At 31.3% G+C, this 12,147-nt stretch overlaps 1 protein-coding gene across 4 annotated transcripts in view; it reads left to right on the top strand.

Annotated features, from left to right (window-relative positions):
- Window positions 1-757: 757 nt before the first annotated feature.
- Window positions 758-12,147, top strand: part of LOC123556766 (streptococcal surface protein B-like) — a 38,740-nt gene continuing 27,350 nt past the window's right edge. For 2 of the 4 annotated variants that reach the window (XR_008370923.1, XM_053542994.1), the window contains exons 1-5: window positions 761-1,049; window positions 1,316-1,378; window positions 5,867-5,992; window positions 7,750-7,809; window positions 8,914-8,958. Coding sequence is in view for 3 of the 4 variants with exons in the window: in XM_053542994.1 (XP_053398969.1) it covers window positions 1,347-1,378; window positions 5,867-5,992; window positions 7,750-7,809; window positions 8,914-8,958 (263 nt within the window). In the remaining variant the exon portion in view is untranslated. Of the gene's footprint in view, window positions 1,050-1,315; window positions 1,379-5,866; window positions 5,993-7,749; window positions 7,810-8,913; window positions 8,959-12,147 lie in introns of all 4 variants that reach the window. The other 2 variants (XM_045347722.2, XM_053542993.1) reach the window with 2 other exon arrangements.

Below are 12,147 nucleotides of genomic sequence, written 5' to 3'. Positions count from 1 at the left end.
ATAAACTGAAATAATAATTACAAGAGCTAAATAATCGTAATGTCCCGTTAAGACAGCTAAGGTTCAAAGTTTAAATGATTTTGATTTATCTTGTTTTGAATTATATCGAGGCTTGAAGCAAGGCTGCCTATTGTTGCCAATACTTATCAATTTGTACATCAATGACTTACTTACTGTTATCAGAAAAACAAATTGTAGAACCACAATATATGACAAGTTGATAAGTATCCTACTGTTTGCAGATGATGTTGTAATTCTGGCTAAAACTAAACTCCAGAAGATTTACAAAGGCTGCTATATATTTTAAACAGTTGGTGTTTGAATAATAGTAAGGATGTCAATTGTAATAAGTCAATAAGATTCCTAGTTGCATACGAACGAAGATTGTCTTAAAAAAATAAACTGTTGCCTTTTAAGCCGTTAGAGCATTTGGGCTTGTAATCTAAAAATGTAAAACTTTTGGATGTTTCAACTTTTCAACATTTTCAAACCTATAGGATACAATGATTTTGGTTATATGTTATTCAGTTCCCATAGTAACAAAACAGTATTTTACCTTTTCACAAATGCAGAAAATAAAAGTTTTTATGTAGGTACATCATCATCGAATGTTACATGACTGTAAAAACAGTATTTGTCAGTATTTGTTACGCATTTATCAAACTTTTACGGAATGGAAAATAAGCTAAGATAAGAGATCTGATAAGTGGAAACAATCAGTAACACGAGATGAATCTGCAAGAGGACAGGCTTGTTATAAATCAAGAATTTACAAACTTATTAAAACTAACTATGAAACAGAATTTTATGTGAAAGAGTCACTAACTTTTCACTTTCATAGTGGTATGTGGCGAAGCACCCATGAGCAACCCAATATTATAAAATATATTAACAGTACATTAGGCACGTAGTCTCTTTCATTTCTTCTTTAAACAGACTTTAACTTTATTTGTTCAAAGATGCATTTAACATTTTCTTACAGCATGTACATGTAGTTACAGATGCATTCACAGTTTCCTCAAGTTTTTATGTTAGGAAACTTATTGAAGGTATACTTATTAATAATGATTTTTAATAATTTTATGACAATTACCCAGTCTCTTATATTTCTGTATAGAGAGGTAAATACGTATTTTGCAATATCTTAATAATTTATACTGTTTGTTTTATTATGCTGTACGTATGAAGATACATAAACATGATACATTAACGTTTTGACATTGACTTGACTTGACTAATTGATATTTGACCTATACTGGTTATGCAAACATTTTCCCAAAGAATAATAAATTAACTTTTTTCTATTTTTAAACAGAGTCGACCAAGACCCACCTATTGGTATAGATATGAACCAAACAGAGGGTGATGACACTGAAAGGTAATCGATCATCTCATAATCTTTTACGAAAGTTGAAACACAACATATTGCAATGTCAAGTCTTACATTCATTTATCCCGATGAAGCTAATTTATTTATTTATTTGTTTATTTTCATATTTTTGAAAAACAAAGTTAAAAAAACACCAAATCATAGAAAAATGGAATGTTTTACATGAAAATTGAACAACATATAAAACATGCATTTTAATCTACAAATCAGTTATCAATCTACTGATGCATTCATTGATTTCCAGAAAAGGACTGCATAAAGGGACCACAGCCTTTTAAAAACCCCATTTACAAAGAACTGTTACATATCTTCGTTTTGATGCATTTGCAATTATGTCCCAGTGCAGAAATTTTACTTAACTTGGTTGATCGTAGTTTTCAGCAATTGTTTATTTTTATTCTTTACAAACTGCATGCATTTTAAACGAAAAGACAGCTTTTTGCAATTATTTAAAGTATCCAGTCGTACGGGACAGTACGGTAGATCATGTTATAGACAGGTAAACTGTTGGTTAAGATGTTGTTTGTTTACCAAATATTTCTGTGTTTTGATGAAATACTCCTAAATCTTAATGTATAACCATTGTATAGAATGATTTTAGCAGTTTGCACAGTACTTGGCATACTAAATTGAGTTTAGATCACGGTGTAAGGTAGTTATTTTTTAAATATACTGAAAAGAGATTTCCTGAATAAGCTAAAACGGGTCCTTACAACAGGATAAGAGCTCCTTCTGTAACCGGTTTTGAATGGTAATCATGAAAAACACAGTATTATCAGAATGATTTTCACACATTGGAGGAAACAGAAGGTCACTGAGTTGTGGAGGGACTTTAGGCTTTACTTGGTGTTTGAATAGGTGAAAACAAAAGAAATACATTACTTACTTTACAAGCTACTTGAAACAGGAAGGATAAATTTATCTAATTCTTTTTCTTAAAAAAACAATACGAAACAAAAACAAGAAATAAGATATTTTAAACATTCCTATTGTCATAGTTTCTTTAATACATAACTTACTTTACAAGCTACTTGAAACAGGAAGGATGAATTTATCTAATTCTTTTTCTTTAAAAGATACGAAACAAAAACAAGAAATAAGATATTTCAAATATTCCTGTTGTCATAGTTTCTGTAATACATTACTTACTTTACAAGCTTCTTGAAACAAGAAGGATAAAATTATCTAATTCTTTTTTGTTTAAAACACAAAATGCAAAACAAGAACAAGATATAAGATATTTTAAACATTCCTGTTGTCATAGTTTCTTATTACTTTTAAGATATGATGGATAGTATGTTGAATGTTAATAATAATGCTCCTATATCAACCTTAATATTTCATTTAGAAATAAAGAAAATGATACCGAAGTCGTTAAAAATCAAATTGAATATATAGTTGTTACAAAAGCAGAGAAAATGCGCACAATGTACGCTCGTACACTATAAATTTAAAAAGTGAGTGCATATATTAATAAAATTATCAATTACTCATACCTCTAGGGATTCGAGTAGCTTGTACATGTACAAAACGTTTTCTTGAAGGAACAGAGACAAACAAAAGTGAGACTTTATTAATTAAGTAAAAATTTATATTTCACAAAGTATTTAAAATTGCTATGGTTCAATAAATTTTAATCTACCTTGGTATACAACATCGTTAGGATCATGAATAATGTATATAATTTTATATGCCATTCAGAGCTTTTTCAATGATTAGTTTTTTAATTTATTTGAATACTATTATGAAAAGATTTATTTTAATCCTTCTTATTGATAAGCCCGTACTTTTTTTTACAAAAATCTACCTAGAGTTCAGTATTTGGTTTCTGAAATATTCAGAATCATCTATTGTACTATTTCCACTCTAAAATCCGTTTTAGCTCAATTATTCGAACAGTAGGTAGAGCTATTGCAGTCACAAATTCACCGGCGTCAGCGTTTCGATTGTGTTACGTTTATATGTGTATGTAATGTAACCATTTGTAGGAATGGATAGAACTTTTCACACTTTTTCATTGTGATTAACTGACAATGCACAGGTTTCATGACTATATATTGCTTCTTTTATAAACTTATGTCTCTTTTTCAACTCAGCAATTTTTGGTTATTCATTGTGTGTAAGATGATGAAAACTCACAAACCTATTCATTTTGATGGGCTGTGACTTCACCTGGTGTATTCATTTATCTCTTTTGAACCACGGCTTTCCAATTCCAAGGCCGATCCATCATTATGCAACTTAATCGTATTTTATAAGCATATTTTAGTGCTGAAATCCTCTAGAATATAAAATTTTGCATTTAGAAGCGTCCCCGTACCCAATTCTATAGAAATGTTATCACACTGTATAGAATAACCATTTTATTTGAAACAGTTCTCAAACAATTAGACAAACATTATTAATAATGATGTCAATAACACTTAGTAATAAAACATATGTTAGAATACAACATTTTCTTATGGAAATGAACTCAAAGGTTTTTGTCAGAAATGACCTTATCTCAGAACTCAACATAAAGCAGGATTTTGATTTTAGATAGGATTTACTTCCGGTAGTACCCTCCCCCTACCCCCTCCCACCACTTTGAAAAATAATTTCTGCAACGAAGGTTTACGAACATATATAAAACTGTCTGATTCAGGGATGCATTCAACAAACTCACCTAAAAACAGTGCAACAATTTTGTTAGCCTAAAATTCAGACCTACATATAAGATCATTTCAGATGACATTTTCTGTTCGCTATGCTCTAAAAACATTGTATCAGTCTTAGGTCATGGAATGACCAGATGACACACCCATTGTCTCTTAGTTACACAAGATATTTTGCTTCTTCTCCCTTTACATTTCTTAACCCATCAGACTTTCGTATCTTGCATGATGTCTAGATAGTTATGACCTTTGTTGTACCTGAAAGCAATTATTATTGAAAAAGATTAACTTAATGAAACTTTTTGCTTGCATTTACATCAGATAAGCCATACAGGTAACATAGTTACCTACTTCTCCATAGGCCTATTCATGCGCATTATATGCACATGTGGTATGATTTATTTTATTATATACCTAGAAATATTCTGTAAAAAATCGGCTTGTATTTCACAATTAAATATGAACAGTCAGACAAAAATTCCGTATTGTACCTTTAAAATTCCGTATTGTACCTTCCGTATTGTATGCTGCCAGACTATTTTCATTAATATGCATGACCCGACACATTTCTATAAATAGCGCACATAAAAATTTCACTAAGTTACATTTAATATCGCTAAACATTGAAGATTTCGTTCAAGAACAAAACAAGAATCAAAATGGTAAAGGTATGTAATAAAAGGGTCATTTTAACAGTAGCTAGATCTGGGACTTTGTATTCGGCTCTCGTGGATTTTGCAAGGTCGGATCACACTCGGCGCTTGCGCGCCTCATGAGATCCGATCTGGCAAAATCCACTCGAGCCGGATACTGCATCCCAGATCAAGCTACTGTTATAATAACCCTATTATATTGATCATTTTAAAAAGGGGAATATTATATCTCGAAACATAAAATTAAAAAGAGTTGTTCTATAATTCCAAATTTAACCAGGGGAGCATGCCTCGAATCTCCAAGATCTATCCCAGGACATCCATTTTGGCTGGCTATGCCCCTAGTGGCTCATTATTTTTGAAGTATCAACCATATATATGTACTGTAATAGCAGATTTGAACTCATGTATATAACAGTGGTCAAAATTAGGAAATATAATTTTGCTTAAAATTGCTTCTTAAAGATTTAATTGAAGAGACTTTCTTCAGCTACTTAAGCAAACTGGTCTATGAAGAACGTATGTCTTTATAATGCTGATTAAGTATTGAATAATGAAAATGTGACATAGCTGACGCTTTCGAACACTCTATGCTGCTGGTGTATTTAGTTACGATGCGAATCTGAACATTACACTAACCCAAGACACTTCCTGATATCAAATCCAATCATTGGTATTCCTGAAAGAGACTGTTGAAAATGGAAACGATTACTACCTATGATCGACTGAAAATGTGAAAGAAGAAAGGTCAAACACATTTTAATGAGTAAGAAAGAAGAATATATGTGTGCCTGAGTGAAAAATTACAGTTGTAACTGAAATTTGGATGTACACTTAAATGCAAAATAGTATGGTTTACATATCATCGGACATTCCTATCAACAATTCATTTTAGTAACAACATGAGTTTACCTTTTAGATATGTCCTTAATTTTGTGTCATCCATAGATCTCATATAATACGTTTTCTTTTGCCGACATAAACTTTCTGGTGTGTGAGCTACAGCATTACATTGTGTGAATAAATTAGGTATTAATCGGGTATCACGACACTAATTCGTCAACGTTTTCCTTATAGTAACTTATGCCCAGCCTTTTATGTGTTTCACATATACAGCAATGTTCTACAGATTTAGCAAAGAACTGAATAATCTGCTATATTCAATACAGGCTAAAGAAAGCGGAGAAAAAGTTACATGAAGCGGAACAAGAAAACAAAGTTCTTGTTGAATCGATAACAGCACTGAAAGAACAAGTTGAAAAAGCTATGAAATCTAAGGATGACCTTGAGGAAAGGTAAAATGACAATTGGTGTAATGAGAGTGTTTGATATTAGGCAAACATTAATATTATAAAGGCATTTAATTTTACACAATCTGTAGGAGAACTACTGCGTGTGATTTTTTACTTGACCTTCAATAGCAACCTTGACCTTTACCCGATATCCATGGCTCTTGTGCGCGACACATAGTCTAATCATGGGGAACATTTCTATGTAGTATTAAAATCATACAATGCAATTTAACGTAACGGAGCATAAACAAATTTTCACTCGACCTTGAACAGTAACATTGACCTTCAACTTACAAGCATAGATCATACGTTGACATATTGTCTCATCATGGGAAACATTTGTGGGTAGCATAAGATAATCCATTCATGCATATTAAAGTTATGGAACAGAAATAATTTTAACTTGATCTTCAATTGTGAACTTGATCTTTGATCTACAAACATAAGTCACATACGTGCATAATCTACATATTGCCTTCTATTTACATACTACGTTTTAAGAACATAGATTGATACTTTTTGAATTATCGCAGGATCCGCCTACATGTATAATTGTTCAGTTGGAAACTCTCAAGAATATCTTTCAGAACTTCTCATGAAACAAACACAGACAAGGAACTTGCGTTCTTCAAATTCCGTTACTGGGTGTTTCGTTGTTCCTTTCAACAAGCGCAAAACGTTCAGCGACAGAAGTTTTGGTACTGTTGGACCTAAACTCTGGAATGAATTGCATCTCGAAATAAGGAACTCAGACATAATAGATGTTTTCAAAAAGAAGTTGAAAACTCATTATTTTGGAAATTACTTTGCACTCTTTTAGAGACTGTGACTGTGATTTTTAAGATATTGAAGTAAAATGAACAGGATGATTTTATTGTGTAAATACATTCGAATCTGAACTATTTTATCGCAAATACAAAAATACAGTTGTTTGTAATAACTTATGGGCATGTCGCAATAACCCACTTCTACTTACTTAATAACAAAACAGCTATCTTACTGTATCTTAATAGTCTAATATTTTTTATTAATCTTATCTGATGATGTCCAATCTTTTGTTTAACGCTTACTAAATAGTTTATTCACAATGATATTTATGCTCATTTATTTCATATGTCATTTAGAATGTCTTCATTTAATTTTTAGACGTATTTTTTATGTACATTGTATTTGTAAAACGCCATTGAATATGTTTTACGTAAAAATAGGTGTTTAATCAAATAAAACAGTTTCAGTTTTTCAGTTTTTAGAAAGATCACAAGGGCATATAGGCATTAAACGTCATTTAATTGAGTACTTATATTTGGTCAGAGAATGAATAATAAATTGGGATCAGTAGGTCAAAGATCAAGGTCACGCTGTCAATAAGCTTGTTAATAAAAATAAATATCCTAGACTAATAAAATGACAGAAACATTCTCTGTAGCAAATACTTTAAACAGTCGCGGACGGGATAATGTCATATTAACACCCACTGATACTTAAACTAAAAAGGAAGTTAAGTGACGAATTTTGTATTGTATGAATATGTATTGCGTGTGTAAGCTTTAAACGAAATGTACGATTGAAATGTTTCAAAGAATTGGTAATAGATAAACAACAGAATGAAACAGTTAAATCTAGTTTGGACAAAGTTAACACTATATAATAGCTTATTACTGAGGAAACGCTTGGAGATATTTAGATACCTACAACCAATTACAGTCTGTACAGTTACATATTTATTGTAGACGATTCATCAATGATATTTCTTTCCGTAGTTTGAGGAAAAAAGCAAAGCAGCATGCTGATTTAGTTGAGACGTACTGCAACATTGAAAAGTATGTAACTATTACAACCAAACCCAGTAATGAGGTACACGTTTTAGTTGACTTAATATTTTGCTCAGGGTTTTCGTAGTATCTTCCGAAATGGTAAGAGAATAATGTTGAGGTCATGATGATATTTGTTAACATGATATGCTCAATAATTTTGCTTCAGTTCGAGGTGTGTTGTATAGCACTTACTAAGAAAATTATTGGTATATAAAAAAAAACTGAAAGTGAACAAAATTCAGAATATAATCTGTATCGATTGGGCTTCTAGATTAGACTGCGATAGAATGTATACAAATAGTAAACGCTTGTTAATCACTAAGGTAAAATTAATGTAGATTTAAATATTACCCCATTTGTTACTGTCAATGACTTTCGTTACAAAACTTACTACATTTTGCAAAGAACTAATAATATTTTTACTTTTTATATTATTTTTTTTGGTATACTACATATCACACAGTTTTATTTTCTATGATATCTAGGTCATAAGACGGGAATTTTGCCATATGTACCTATATAAGTCTTATATATCTGTACGTGGTTATGACATGGTTATTCCATGTGTACAAGTAAACATCTATACATGGCCTGTAAATACTGGCTCCATATCTTTGTTGGAGGCGAGTTGAAAAAAAGAGCCAATGAGGCGGCGCTAATGACCGGAAATATACGAGAAATGTAAACAAAGAAAAAGGGTGAATTTATTTTTTTAATTTCTGCAACAAAGTTCTTTCCCAAAAGATCGGTTTGATAACTTTTAAATCTTTAATAGTGTAAACTAGGGCCAAGTAAACCGGTCAAAATTTAAAACTTTCAAAAGTTCTCATATCACAATGTGCTTTCGCTCAAAAATCGACCCGCATACTTACAGCGTATAATTTTTCTGAATGAAACTACATTGTCCTTGTTTTGAAATAAGGTCTTAAATCTGTTACAGAAAGTAAATCCTCAACTCACCATCTTACTTTGTTTACATTTCCGGTCATTAGCGCCGCCATCATTGGCCTTCTCCATAAAGAGAGGGAGACAGTGTTTATACGGCCGGCCATTCAGTCTCTAAGTTAATAAGTATATCACTAATATATAATTAACAAATCTGTTTTTCAGAGAAAATCAAAATTTGAATCAAAAGGTTTTTCAGCTAGAGGAAGGGTATGTATCTCTTTTATATAAATTACAACATTACACATGTTAGACAATTTGAAAATTGTGTATTTGGTGTTAAAAACATGACACTCATTTACTGATGAAAGGTATACATGTATATATTTCTCTAGCAAAATTAATATTGAGACAAAAGAGCTAAACTAGATGATGAATTACTAAAAAAGGAGACATAAAAATAGTTGAGTGTTCTTACAACAGCTTTGAATAGACAAATAGACGATTTTAATATTGTTGTTTTATATTATCTAACCTGTTTACCAATACACGATTTTAACAGACAGACTAAAAGCAAAGGGGTTATGCAACAAGTTCTGAAAATATTATATTTAACTGTTATCCGATGTTTTATGCATTTCAGTGCATATATGAAACATCTTTGCAATGTTAAAAAAAAGGTCGGAGAGGCTACCTTTAACAAAATGGAACATTAATATTCGATGTTTGGTTGGATATTATACATTTTACTGAACAATAGTTAGAGGTATTACAATGTAGTCATAAGTTTATGAAAAATGTACACAGTTTCTTTATTAAAAATCTATAACTGTCGTATGGTAAAGCAGAAGGCCACTTATTAAGCACTTATTATTGCATTAATTTTGCATTTTTAAAAGAACTTATTATAGAGTTTTGTTTTAATATATATTTTGCTTTCGCATAGACATGTAGATATGTTAGTAACAGAAAGGGTATGATTCACTAGAATAAAATGGTTGTAACCTTTACTCTTTCTAATTTATAGCAGGAGCAGCTAGTAATATCACTTTAATTTTGCTACTTAATTGATCACATAATACCCCTCAATACCATTGGTGAATACCACGTTTATTCATACTTCAGGTTAGTCAAACTGGAGGCAAATCTGTGTTGGTGCAGTTATTGATGTTATTATGTTGACTTATCAAACAAAAGATGGATTTACTGATTCTGATGTTTCAGGTTAAGACAATGGATTTAATATTGTAACTGGTACATGCTAACCGGGCGCCTCCGTGGCCAAGTGGTTAAGGTCGCTGACTTCGAATGACCTGCCCCTTGAGGGGCCTCACTTGAGCTTTAGAATTCTTTCATGTTACGTAACCATGCAGTTGGCTTACGGAAGGTTGACGGTTCTACCAATGTACTCGCCTTCGCCTGAAATAATGGCAGTTTTAAAGTAGATTAGCTTTAGTTGATATAGAAACTTGTTCTAGAGGCTGCATTTTCTACCTTTGATCCTGTCAGCATGGTCAGAGTATATGACTAATAAAATAAAGGTTAAGTTTTAACTAGGTTATCTGGATAAATGATTAGATCAATAGCTCAACTTTAAAGAATCTTGTTCACACTTTAGCACCTGAATTACATGAATTTTTTTTTTTTTTATAAATCCTAGATCACGTTTTAAACTGAGTTATCTAGAGCCAAAAGCTACATCACGAAGCCTCATCAAAGTACCTTGTAAACATCCTAGAGGCCACGGATTTTACCTCATCTACATGAAACATGGTCAAAAATTTTGCCTTTATATATATATATATATATATATATATTAAAAAAAGTCAGTAAAATCCTTGTGCAGGTATAAAATATATAAAAGTTCAATTTGTAAGGAATAAACAGCAGCAGACTTCTGTGTTTTACAATTATTTTAATTCTTCACTGCAAGCGCTTTCAATACATATATCTTCAGGCAGTTTACATTTTGAAATAATGTACAATGACGTCACGTCATAACAAAAATTACGGGAAACGTCGTAAACAGACGTTGCGGCAACCTTCAAGAAAAATGTATTATACACTCAAGAATACCCTGTGTATGTATGCACACAAAACTTGAAACAGATATATTGTACCATTTAAAAGGGAGTTAATAACTGTGCTTAAAACGTATTTATGCTCGATATATCAGTTTAACAAATAATATCAAGATGATTACTTAAAAAGTAATAATAGCTTAAAAATCAATTATGGATACAGTAAAGAGAAAGAATTGCTCAAATTACCCTCACGTTCTTTATGACAAAAGTGGTATATAGCCAATGATAGATATAGCATCAAAAATTAAAGGGAGGTAATAAAATTTAAAGCTAAAACTGTATTTCAGGAAAAAAAAGAGATAAAAATTTAAAAACAAAGCAATATAGTACGTTAAATGTACACAGTTGATGATATTAATTTCTAAACAATTATGACCAATACTATTCCACGTGTAAAGATAGATGAGCAAGCATATATAAATATGAGATTCTAGTTACACTGCACATAAATAAATAAATTTAAGGAGCTCGCCATACTCGCGATAACAAACGCTGTTAAGTTCTGGTTTCAAAACGTTTATAAAATATATTTCTTTCTCATCTCTGAAACTGTCACTATTAGTCAGATTTTTGTAAAGAGGGAATATTTCAAACTTCCCACCCGAGCATTCATGGATATGTTTATTTACTTTCAGGATACGTAGTTCATCATTATTAGTTTGTTGTCTATGTAGTGTCATTCTTTGTTTGACCGATGTAAAATTGTTTGCAATTCGCGCAGATGATAGAATAAATAACATTTTTTGAAATACAATTCATATTCTGTTTAACAGTAAACGTTTTACCATTTGAAAATTTAATTGAGTCTCCTTCTAGCAAATCTGGACACGTCTTACATCTGCTTCTGTTACACTTTGTTACAGTCGCGATATTTTCCACCATATCAAATTTCGATTTAGATAGAATGCATTTTAAGCTTTTAGGTTGCCTTTTACTATTTATTATTCTTTTCTGTTGTAAAACATTTTTCATCCTGTCACTGTTCTGCAGCATTGCTTTGCATGTTTGTATTGCCGGCGACATGTTCTTATTACGTGGGTTAAAAGTTGTTACAAATGGAATGACATTATAATCCGATGTTTGATTTTCGCGATTATTCGTTGCTATAGGTCCTTTTGATTCCGCCTTTGATATTCTGTGCTTAATAATTTCTTCCGGATAGTTTTGTTTCAATAATTGTAACTTTAATTCTGAAAGTCGTGTTTCTTATAACTGTTTATCTTTCACTATAGTGATTATTCTTGAAGCTAAGTTAAACGGTATATTAACCTTAGTATGTTTAGGGTGGCAGGAATTAACGTTTAAGTAGTTATGTGTGTTATGACGTGACGTCATTGTACATTATTTCAAAATGTAAACTGCCTGAAGATATATG

The sequence above is a fragment of the Mercenaria mercenaria genome, chromosome 5 (genome assembly GCF_021730395.1).
Source record: "Mercenaria mercenaria strain notata chromosome 5, MADL_Memer_1, whole genome shotgun sequence".
Lineage (NCBI taxonomy): Eukaryota > Metazoa > Mollusca > Bivalvia > Venerida > Veneridae > Mercenaria > Mercenaria mercenaria.
This window is presented reverse-complemented; position numbering and strand designations above follow the sequence as displayed.